Raw genomic sequence first — 12,237 nt, 5'->3', positions numbered from 1 at the left:
TCCTCCCCCTCCCCACACTCGATATCGACTCTTCCCTATTATTCCACTCCACTCTTGAGCTCCCCTCTCCCCCTCCTTCCCTTCCCACTTCCAATGCTCTCTCCCCTCTGTTTCTCTTTCTCCATTACCCTTACCCCCCCCCACACACACACACACCCTCTTTCCCTGGCGATCTCTTCTCTCTCTCTCTTCTCCAATAAATAAATTGAATAAAAGTCAGTTTAAACCAGCTTTCTATGATATTGATCTTCCGTCATACGACATGCACATAAATAGAGTTGTGTATAATAGTGTTTATATCACTGAAGTCATAATCTGCCAAGCGTCTATTGTAATGTCTGTGGAAATATTTCGATGTTCTATATATTTTCACAGTGAAATCAGCTTAGGCTATTTCGTAGTCTCAAGTCAATGCTTTCAAACTAAATCAGTGCTTTCAAATGTAGACTGCCCAGCAAACACAAAACGTTTTCGACATCATTCGCAAAAGGTTATAAAAGGTTGTCAGAAAACGTTTAAATGTCGGGTTATATAAAGGGTATATTAAGAGTATAAAACGTTTTCATAACCTTAAAAACATTTTTGGATAATCTACTGCTCAGCAAACAAAAATGTTTTACAGAAACCGTTTAAATGTCGGGTTATATAAAGGGTATAAAAACGTTTTAATAAAATTCCAAAAAGATTCTTAAAAACTTGATACAAAACATTCTAAACAGAATGTTATTTTGGGGTTGAAAAAATTTTTTGCGAAAAATGTTTGCCCAAGATATTTTCAATAACGTTTTAAAAACGTTTTCATGACCTTTATATAACCCGACATTTAAATGTTATTAAAAAATTCCAAAAAGATTCTTAAAAACTTGATACAAAACATTCTAAACAGAATGTTATTTTGGGGTTGAAAAAATTTTTTGCGAAAAATGTTTGCCCAAGATATTTTCAATAACGTTTTAAAAACGTTTTCATGACCTTTATATAACCCGACATTTAAATGTTATTAAAAGGTTTTGAAAAAAATAACATTTTAAGAACATTTCTGTCTTTGCTGGGTTCAAACATTTTAACATAATGTTATTTAAGTATTGACACAATAGTTGGCAAAAATGTTTGCAAAAATAGTTTACTATAACATTTTTTGAAAACATTTAAAAATTTTGTTGTAGTGTGTTTTCATACAAAGCGTTTTACAACGTTATCATGACCTTTATATAACCCGACATTTTAATGTTATTAAAACGTTTTTACCTAGACCAAAAGCCAAAATATAACTTATTTAAAACGTTTTTGTGTTTGCTGGGTGCTTTGTTTGACTTCTCTGCTCGTGAATATTGCACTGCGAAATTTAAATATTTAAGTTAATTTTATTCGTCACACCACTTATAAGAAACTGAAACCAAAACCGAAACTACCTGTCACAAATGTTTAGTTTTAAACAAAAGGTAGAAACAAAGAGTTCGATATCTTGTGATTCAAGTGGTTAGGCAGGACAATAGGAAACCACGTGACCAAAACAAAACTAAAACTAAAACTAAAACTAAATATTTGAAATGAGGCAGTGTACACTTATGGTTTACACACTGCATTAGTTTTTATCTTGCCTTTGTCTTGTTTCCCACACCAAGTTGGTATACCCGGCTCAAATCTTTCTATTTTTATATTTTTATTCTAGGTATCCTCTTGTATCATCCTTTGAACCTTGGTGTGTTTTGTACCTCGTCCGTTGCAGACACCATTACCCACTTTGTTACGAGTATTGTCATGACATAATGTGGAATACAAATACATATTTTGGTGGTTGTGTTACTTTCATACCACCTTCCCTTCCGGAGATATCGTATATTTCCCGTTTGAAAAATCTAAGGGAATTTCCGAAAATCTGAACTTAAAAAGAATATAATGTTTTATTAAAATAGATTTGTTTTAAGTTTTTTATGTATAATAGTAGCCTTGAATGTTCTTTAGCTATTAAAACCAATAGGCACTGTTTTGGAGTTACTTTGTTTGAAACAAAAATCATTTTAATTAACAAAAATTGTAGCTTATAATAGGAAATACTCAAAAATGCCCGAAAAATGCATTTTGCCAAATTTACTTAAAAATTCATAGTAAAAAGCAAATGGGATACAATTTTTCTTTTTGATTTTGAAAGCATAATTTAGTCAAGTTTCATAAAGAAGTGCAAAAAAATGAACTTTGAACATGAAAAATGCCCAATCAGTGATTGCTCATCCGGACAAGCGTCATAAAAATTCAGATTTTTGTACATATTTGTTATAGATGTGCTAACATAGCCTGCTGTGTGGTTCAGCCGTTCAGACAAAATAATGCATTTGCATGAAATCTGTCAATTATATACTGACAGTACATATCCAGGGTCTATGATTTGAATGGGCCTCAGCTATGACATTACTGCTGTTACCTCATTTTTGCCGAAGTTTTACATTTCAAAAATACCTAACGAATTCACTTCTTCTTCTTTTTTTTTGCACTTTCGCTGGGATCACTGAAAGGGCCTTTAAATTTGATTCCAAACGTGGTTTCTAGTAAAGGGGTAGATTTATTTTGCTGCAAAATGCCTTACATCCACAAAGGGCGTGATATAAAAGAAAATAAATAGGAAGGCTTGGAACCTGTACCAAACCTATTTTAGTTTCTATTCATCAACACTTTATCCAAAAAAAATGAATCAAATCGAACAAATAATAATTGCACAATTAAAAAAAAAATGTTTTCTCAAAAAGTCAAGAAGTGGATGTAAGGTACCGATCGTTATTTACCACAGGGGGGAATGGGCGTTTTGGAAAAAATATCGACAAAAAATGTCGCGTTCCTCCCTCGCGTCCGCTCAAAATTTTCGCATAATTTCCCCCTTTTTTCCAATGTTCTGCATTTAAAATTTAACAATCCCCCCTCCTGGCTCAACTAAAAATTTCAGGTTCACCCCTCAAGACCCAAAAAAATTTCGTGTTCCCCTGCTATAAATAACGATCGCTCCCTTTTGCAACAAAGCTCTTCAATATTAGTCTATGACGTTTTCCTGTTATGATAGACTTTTGCGTTTCTGGTTCTTTCTGGCCTTTATGCTAAAAGTCAAAATATAAAAGAGAATTAAAATACTATCATATATTCTTCTATTTTTCCTGCTAAGAAACAATTAAACAGGTCATACATGCACTTGGCAACTAACCCAAACTTGACACACTAATTCATTTCTTTCATTTGTAGCATTTTTGCAGTTTCCTGATTTATGTCAGCACATGACCCAATTGAGCTTTTAAAAACGCACACTCTGGGCTACTCTGTTCACGCTGTTTGAGTAAACATCCTTACCAAACAATACAAAATGACGGAGCCTCGGGACGGTGCCCTTAAAGTCACCTTAACATTGGGCGATTCCATTTTAAATCCACACTCCCCCTGTGGAAGATTTCGGAAATATCTTCCACGGGGGAGTATGAATTTCAAATGGAATTCGCACATCAGGCAGCTCCATTTGAATTTCACACACCCTCTGAGAAAGATTCAGCCTGAATCTTCCACAGAGGGAGGGTAAGTTTAAAATGCAGCAGCTAAATGTGCTAAATCCATTTGAAATTCATACTCCCACTGTGGAAGATATTTCCAAAATTTTCCACAGGGGGAATGTGGATTTTAAATGGAATAGCCCATTCTACGGGACACATGAATACATTACCCATTATGTTCAGATTAAACTTCCTCAAAACGTAACTGGAACGAAGAGAAAATGTCGCTAAATCAACAACACTCAAACGAGAGGGTTTCGTTTAAATGCTATATTTCATGAAATTCGAAAAACTGTCTAGACACCGTTTTAAACAGCAAAGCGACGATCTACTGGTCGTTATTCTTCTGTTTATTTACTTTCTTGCTGCACTTGTTTGGCCTATGACATTACGTGATGTGATCAAGCAAAATCAGTCGGAAAAGCACCCTAAACAAGGATTTAACCCTGGGCTAAAACGATACCATAAACAGGTAACACGCACCTGTTTTCACGCCCTAAACTATTTTGAGTTGTAACCTGGTTAGTATTTTGAGTTGTAATTTAGTGTTCAATAGCGTATATACAGCCCTTTTTAAACGGCCGCACGCCGCACGTCCACCCCCCCACCCCACTCGCATTAAAAACAAGTGGATCGAGAGAAATTGGTGAAAAGGCCTGTGTGAATGTGATTTTGACGAAATAATCTTATTATTTGACCATTTCAGCTTTAAAAACCCAAATTTAGAGGCACTTTGCCGATTTAAACCATTTTGACCATTTAAGCATGATACGCTTCAATATATGTTATATTAACATGTTTCATGATCCTTTCTTAGCTTACCAAGAAATCCCCCCCCCCCATTGATGAAGTTCGATCTGTACGCGCCTGTATGAGCCTAGGGTGGTAAAATGGTACAAGTAGTACATTTTTGTAAAATCATTTTGAGAATTCAACACCCCTGCGTACACATTGCAATGATTGCACAGCAGCCCAATACTAAGGAATCGTTCACAAACACTTGTGGCGGGACTTGTGAGCCCTGAAAAATGACCACAAATTTTCTTGTGATAATTGAGTTTATAAATTATGCTTTTCTGTGGGGTTGACCCATAATTTTCATGTCAAAAACGGGGCCCTGAAATTTGAGGTCTGAAAAGGGGGCCCGGAAATTTTTTTTGCATCAGACTCCCCCACCCCCCAAAAAAAAAAAACAAGTGTTTTGAACGGTCCCTAACCTTTGCGAATTAAATTGTTACGAATTATATTGTTTCCAGTGATATAAAAATCTCAACTTTTTTTGAGAAAAGTGGGGGGATGAGGCTGTGGATCCCGAAATGCCCCTTTAAGCTTAATTTTACCCGGGTAATTTTAAGCAAATTTCTACAAATCTAACTATTCTTACCTTTGTTTCCTTCCAGCTGCACTGCCATGAGCGGTAATTACTATAAGACATATGATAATAGCAGTGAAAACTACGGCAGCTACACTGATAATATAGACAGCTTTTTTCTTCATTTTGCGAGTAATAAATCAGCAGCGTTTTAACATTTGTATTAAATGCTACGTACAAGCTGATACATGAACTTGATGTTGATACCACCTCGTAGAAGGTACCTACAATCAACGAAAAAAGTCTTGAAACGCTTGCGCTTAAATAACGGAAAACTGTCACCCCCTCTCCCCGTGCAATGTTGAGAAATACCAAAGTCTTCAGCGGTTTCCCAATGTGTTCCAACATTGATTGATGGGGAGAGGGAAGGTTAATCATTGTTGTAGATGTCATGCTTGTTCCCAGGCAATATATACGTCGTTTCCATGATCATATGAAATTCTGCACGGAATTTCGACAGAGTGTACCAAGCGTTCCAAGGACTTTTTTCGTAGATTGTCTCTGCCGAATGCAAAATATTTCATCTAAATTTCGTTTTTGGCTCATAACTCAAAAACGGAATGTCGTATGAGCTTCTCAATGCACACGATTTGAGAGTGGATTATATGCTTTGGAATCATAACAAAATTGTTGATAAAGAAATTGGTTTCTTTAGGAAGTGGTCACTGCAATCACCCCCTATGCTAAAATACACACATTTTGCAATTATAGCTCTAAACTGCTCTAAAATGTCGTTTTTGTCCCATAACTCAAAAACAGAATGTTGTATGAGCTTCATATTTCACAGGATTTGGAAGTAGACCATGTACTTAGGAATCATAATACAATTGCTGATAAAGAAATTGGTTGGTTCAGGAGTGGGCACTGAAACACCCCATACCCCAACTTACACGCATTTAATGAAATTTTTATGCTATATCTCAAAACCGAGAAATCGTTTCAAACACATATCTCGTAATTACGGCTCTAAGCTGCATGATTCCGAGTTGCCTAATTTATTTTTAAAATTAATATTAAAGTTCACCTTCATAGCACTTGTCAGATAGGTGAATGAACGTTAGAAAAAAGAAAATTGAGTTTTAATTTAATTCTAAAACCGCATGTAGGTTACGATTTGTAATGAAGTAAATAATAAACTACGACTATCTTCAGTAGATAGCATTAACTTGTTTTTGACATGATGTAACAACTATCTTCAGCAGATGTGTGCTTCACAAATTTGTGTATGTATAATGTGTGGGGTGTGTGCGTGCATGGTGTAGGGCGTGGGATGTATCTGGGGTAGGGCGGAGGGGGGTTGTAGGACTATTATAAGATCACATTTAATCGGAAAGTATTTCATTTGGGAGCTTTTGGGAAAGAAATAAAGAAATGATAAAATAAAATAAAATCAAACATAGAGAAAGAAAGGAAGAAAAAAGACAGAAAAAATAAAGACAAAATGTATACTTCATGTATTTATAAAAAACAAAAAAAATTCACCAGGTTCACCGTCGCAAATAATAAATGAGACAGAAAAAGTGATACCGCCTGGGAATCGAACTCAGACCCTCAGGTTTATAAGACCTCTGCCTTAACCACTTCGCCACGGGAACGTCGTGATTAAGACGCTTGTAATTTGAACCTATAAGCGGTCACTTCAACTTTTTTTCCACGTTCATGTTTTTATTTATTTAAAATGTCTTTCGTTCATTCTTTCATGATTGAAACTAAGTATTTTATATAAAATGACTTTCGTTCATTCTGTCATTGATTCATTATTGATCTTTCTTTCCTTCTTTCTTTTCTTTCTTTCTTTCTTTCTTTCTTTCTTTCTTTCTTTCTTTTTTCTTTATTTTTAAAAAAAAAAAAAAAAGAAGCATAGAAATAATGAATTCATAATTTAGCAATGATTCACGCAATTAAAACACGAATAGTCAAATGGTGTAAAGTGTAAACCCATAATGGTAATCTGTAATGGTAAACTGCTGCATTGAACAACGTGCATACTGAGCAGTTTGCCCTGCATTGATACTAATATATACGTATAGATATCTATTTCAATTCAAAATGGTAAACTGCTAACAAATTTCATAAATGCGATCAATGTGTCATTACTTTTGTATTCAAACATTCTCAATTGGTATAGCCAATGTAAGCGAACATCACGCTTCATGAGATGCGGCCTAAAAACCATAAAAGGTCGATTTTGGACCATTTTGTCATTATGGTAAACTGATACACTTTGCCGTTTGCACTATTCAGCTTTACACTTTCCCCGATACCTGACTACTATAAAAGACCAAAACTGGTTACTTCGATTGCGAAATGGCAGCGTGGCGCAACGGCTTAGTCCTTCGACTGGTAATCTTTTGACTATTGATTGACGCGAATGGTTCGAATCCCCGTGGTGGTCGATTTTTTTCTTTAAGTGTATTCAATTGTTGTTTTCTTTTTTTTTTTTATTTTCTCACCACAAAAGCGTATTTTATTATAAATAATATCCAGAAATGAGTTGTTTCAAATTGTCACATCATAATCTTTCTAATTCGTTCGGATAAGCCTATACTCAGCAAACACAGATTTTACAGAAAACATTTACATGTTGGGTTATATTATAAAGGGTACAGAACGTTTTAATAAAATTCAAAAACATGCTGCAAAACATGCTGCAAAACATTGTAATATTTTTTAAAAACTATATTTGTAGTGTTTTTGAATTATGAGACAAAAACGGGATTTTAGTCATAATTACGAAATGTGTGTAATTTAGCATAGGAGGTGTTTTCAGTGACCATTCCCTAAATAATCCAACATCTTTATCAAAAATTTTATTATGATTCAAAGGATATTATATATTCCCAAATCGTGTGCAATATGAAGCTCATACAACATTTTGTTTTTAAGTTATGGGACAAAAATGACATTTTAGAGCAGTTTAGAGCCATAATTACAAAACGTGTGTTGTTTAGCATAGGGATGGTTTCAGTGACCACTCCTAAATAAACCAATTTCTTTATCAACAATTTTGTTATGATTCCAAAGCATATAATCCACTCTCAAATCGTGTGCAATATGAAGCTCATACGACATTCCGTTTTTGAGTTATGAGCCAAAACGAAATTTAGATGAAATATTTTGCATTCGGTAGAGACAATCAACGAAAAAGTCTTGAAACGCTTGCGCTTAAATAACGGAAAACTGTCACCCCTCTCCCCGTGCAATGTTGAGAAATACCAAAGTCTTCAGCGGTTTCCCAATGTGTTCCAACATTGATTGATGGGGAGAGGGAAGGGTTAATCATTGTTGTAGATGTCATGCTTGTTCCCAGGCAATATATACGTCGTTTCCATGATCATATCAAATTCTGCACGGAATTTCGACAGAGTGTACCAAGCGTTCCAAGGACTTTTTCGTAGATTGTCTCTGCCGAATGCAAAATATTTCATCTAAATTTCGTTTTTGGCTCATAACTCAAAAACGGAATGTCGTATGAGCTTCTCAATGCACACGATTTGAGAGTGGATTATATGCTTTGGAATCATAACAAAATTGTTGATAAAGAAATTGGTTTCTTTAGGAAGTGGTCACTGCAATCACCCCCTATGCTAAAATACACACATTTTGCAATTATAGCTCTAAACTGCTCTAAAATGTCGTTTTTGTCCCATAACTCAAAAACAGAATGTTGTATGAGCTTCATATTTCACAGGATTTGGAAGTAGACCATGTACTTAGGAATCATAATACAATTGCTGATAAAGAAATTGGTTGGTTCAGGGAGTGGGCACTGAAACACCCCATACCCCAACTTACACGCATTTAATGAAATTTTTATGCTATATCTCAAAACCGAGAAATCGTTTCAAACACATATCTCGTAATTACGGCTCTAAGCTGCATGATTCCGAGTTGCCTAATTTATTTTTAAAATTAATATTAAAGTTCACCTTCATAGCACTTGTCAGATAGGTGAATGAACGTTAGAAAAGAAAATTGAGTTTTAATTTAATACTAAAACCGCATGTAGGTTACGATTTGTAATGAAGTAAATAATAAACTACGACTATCTTCAGTAGATAGCATTAACTTGTTTTTGACATGATGTAACAACTATCTTCAGCAGATGTGTGCTTCACAAATTTGTGTATGTATAATGTGTGGGTGTGTGCGTGCATGGTGTAGGGCGTGGGATGTATCTGGGGTAGGGCGGAGGGGTTTGTAGGACTATTATAAGATCACATTTAAATCGGAAAGTATTTCATTTGGGAGCTTTTGGGAAAGAAATAAAGAAATGATAAAATAAAATAAAATCAAACATAGAGAAAGAAAGGAAGAAAAAAGACAGAAAAAATAAAGACAAAATGTATACTTCATGTATTTATAATAAACAAAAAAATTCACCAGGTTCACCGTCGCAAATAATAAATGAGACAGAAAAAGTGATACCGCCTGGGAATCGAACTCAGACCCTCAGGTTTATAAGACCTCTGCCTTAACCACTTCGCCACGGGAGCTTCGTGATTAAGACGCTTGTAATTTGAACCTATAAGCGGTCACTTCAACTTTTTTCCACGTTCATGTTTTTATTTATTTAAAATGTCTTTCGTTCATTCTTTCATGATTGAAACTAAGTATTTTATATAAAATGACTTTCGTTCATTCTGTCATTGATTCATTATTGATCTTTCTTTCCTTCTTTCTTTGCTTTCTCTCTTTCTTTCTCTAGTGCTTGATTTATTTCTTGCTTTTTTCTTTATTTTTAATGCGAAGAAAGAAAAAAGAAGCATAGAAATAATGAATTCATAATTTAGCAATGATTCACGCAATTAAAACACGAATAGTCAAATGGTGTAAAGTGTAAACCCATAATGGTAATCTGTAATGGTAAACTGCTGCATTGAACAACGTGCATACTGAGCAGTTTGCCCTGCATTGATACTAATATATACGTATAGATATCTATTTCAATTCAAAATGGTAAACTGCTAACAAATTTCATAAATGCGATCAATGTGTCATTACTTTTGTATTCAAACATTCTCAATTGGTATAGCCAATGTAAGCGAACATCACGCTTCATGAGATGCGGCCTAAAAACCATAAAAGGTCGATTTTGGACCATTTTGTCATTATGGTAAACTGATACACTTTGCCGTTTGCACTATTCAGCTTTACACTTTCCCCGATACCTGACTACTATAAAAGACCAAAACTGGTTACTTCGATTGCGAAATGGCAGCGTGGCGCAACGGCTTAGTCCTTCGACTGGTAATCTTTTGACTATTGATTGACGCGAATGGTTCGAATCCCGGTGGTGGTCTATTTTTTCTTTGAGTGTATTTGATTGTTGTTTTCTTTTTTTTTTATTTTCTCACCGCAAAAGCGTATTTTATTATAAATAATATCCAGAAATGAGTTGTTTCAAATTGTCACATCATAATCTTTCTAATTCGTTCGGATAAGCCTATACTCAGCAAACACAGATTTTACAGAAAACATTTACATGTTGGGTTATATTATAAAGGGTACAGAACGTTTTAATAAAATTCAAAAACATGCTGCAAAACATGCTGCAAAACATTGTAATATTTTTAAAAACTATATTTGTAGTGTTTTTGAATTATGAGACAAAAACAGGATTTTAGTCATAATTACGAAATGTGTGTAATTTAGCATAGGAGGTGTTTTCAGTGACCATTCCTAAATAATCCAACATCTTTATCAAAAATTTTATTATGATTCAAAGGGATATTATATATTCCCAAATCGTGTGCAATATGAAGCTCATACAACATTTTGTTTTTTTAAGTTATGGGACAAAAATGACATTTTAGAGCAGTTTAGAGCCATAATTACAAAACGTGTGTTGTTTAGCATAGGGATGGTTTCAGTGACCACTCCCTAAATAAACCAATTTCTTTATCAACAATTTTGTTATGATTCCAAAGCATATAATCCACTCTCAAATCGTGTGCAATATGAAGCTCATACGACATTCCGTTTTTGAGTTATGAGCCAAAAACGAAATTTAGATGAAATATTTTGCATTCGGTAGAGACAATCAACGAAAAAGTCTTGAAACGCTTGCGCTTAAATAACGGAAAACTGTCACCCCTCTCCCCGTGCAATGTTGAGAAATACCAAAGTCTTCAGCGGTTTCCCAATGTGTTCCAACATTGATTGATGGGGAGAGGGAAGGTTAATCATTGTTGTAGATGTCATGCTTGTTCCCAGGCAATATATACGTCGTTTCCATGATCATATGAAATTCTGCACGGAATTTCGACAGAGTGTACCAAGCGTTCCAAGGACTTTTTTCGTAGATTGTCTCTGCCGAATGCAAAATATTTCATCTAAATTTCGTTTTTGGCTCATAACTCAAAAACGGAATGTCGTATGAGCTTCTCAATGCACACGATTTGAGAGTGGATTATATGCTTTGGAATCATAACAAAATTGTTGATAAAGAAATTGGTTTCTTTAGGAAGTGGTCACTGCAATCACCCCCTATGCTAAAATACACACATTTTGCAATTATAGCTCTAAACTGCTCTAAAATGTCGTTTTTGTCCCATAACTCAAAAACAGAGTGTTGTATGAGCTTCATATTTCACAGGATTTGGAAGTAGACCATGTACTTAGGAATCATAATACAATTGCTGATAAAGAAGAAATTGGTTGGTTCAGGGAGTGGGCACTGAAACACCCCATACCCCAACTTACACGCATTTAATGAAATTTTTATGCTATATCTCAAAACCGAGAAATCGTTTCAAACACATATCTCGTAATTACGGCTCTAAGCTGCATGATTCCGAGTTGCCTAATTTATTTTAAAATTAATATTAAAGTTCACCTTCATAGCACTTGTCAGATAGGTGAATGAACGTTAGAAAAAGAAAATTGAGTTTTAATTTAATACTAAAACCGCATGTAGGTTACGATTTGTAATGAAGTAAATAATAAACTACGACTATCTTCAGTAGATAGCATTAACTTGTTTTTGACATGATGTAACAACTATCTTCAGCAGATGTGTGCTTCACAAATTTGTGTATGTATAATGTGTGGGGTGTGTGCGTGCATGGTGTAGGGCGTGGGATGTATCTGGGGTAGGGCGGAGGGGGGTTTGTAGGACTATTATAAGATCACATTTAAATCGGAAAGTATTTCATTTGGGAGCTTTTGGGAAAGAAATAAAGAAATGATAAAATAAAATAAAATCAAACATAGAGAAAGAAAGGAAGAAAAAAAAGACAGAAAAAATAAAGACAAAATGTATACTTCATGTATTTATAATAAACAAAAAAAATTCACCAGGTTCACCGTCGCAAATAATAAATGAGACAGAAAAAG

The 12,237-nt window shown here is 34.6% G+C and overlaps 1 protein-coding gene across 1 annotated transcript in view; it reads right to left on the bottom strand.

Moving 5' to 3' along the window:
* LOC140157854 (aminopeptidase N-like) overlaps window positions 1-5,101 on the bottom strand; it is a 33,207-nt gene extending 28,106 nt beyond the window's left edge. The window contains exon 1 of the mRNA XM_072181102.1: window positions 4,912-5,101. Within this exon, the coding sequence (XP_072037203.1) occupies window positions 4,912-5,024 (113 nt within the window). The 5' untranslated portion in view covers window positions 5,025-5,101. The remainder of the gene's footprint in view (window positions 1-4,911) is intronic.
* Between the last annotated feature and the right edge of the window lie 7,136 nt (window positions 5,102-12,237).

This window comes from Amphiura filiformis, chromosome 7, assembly GCF_039555335.1.
Source record: "Amphiura filiformis chromosome 7, Afil_fr2py, whole genome shotgun sequence".
Taxonomy (NCBI): Eukaryota; Metazoa; Echinodermata; class Ophiuroidea; order Amphilepidida; family Amphiuridae; genus Amphiura; species Amphiura filiformis.
This window is presented reverse-complemented; position numbering and strand designations above follow the sequence as displayed.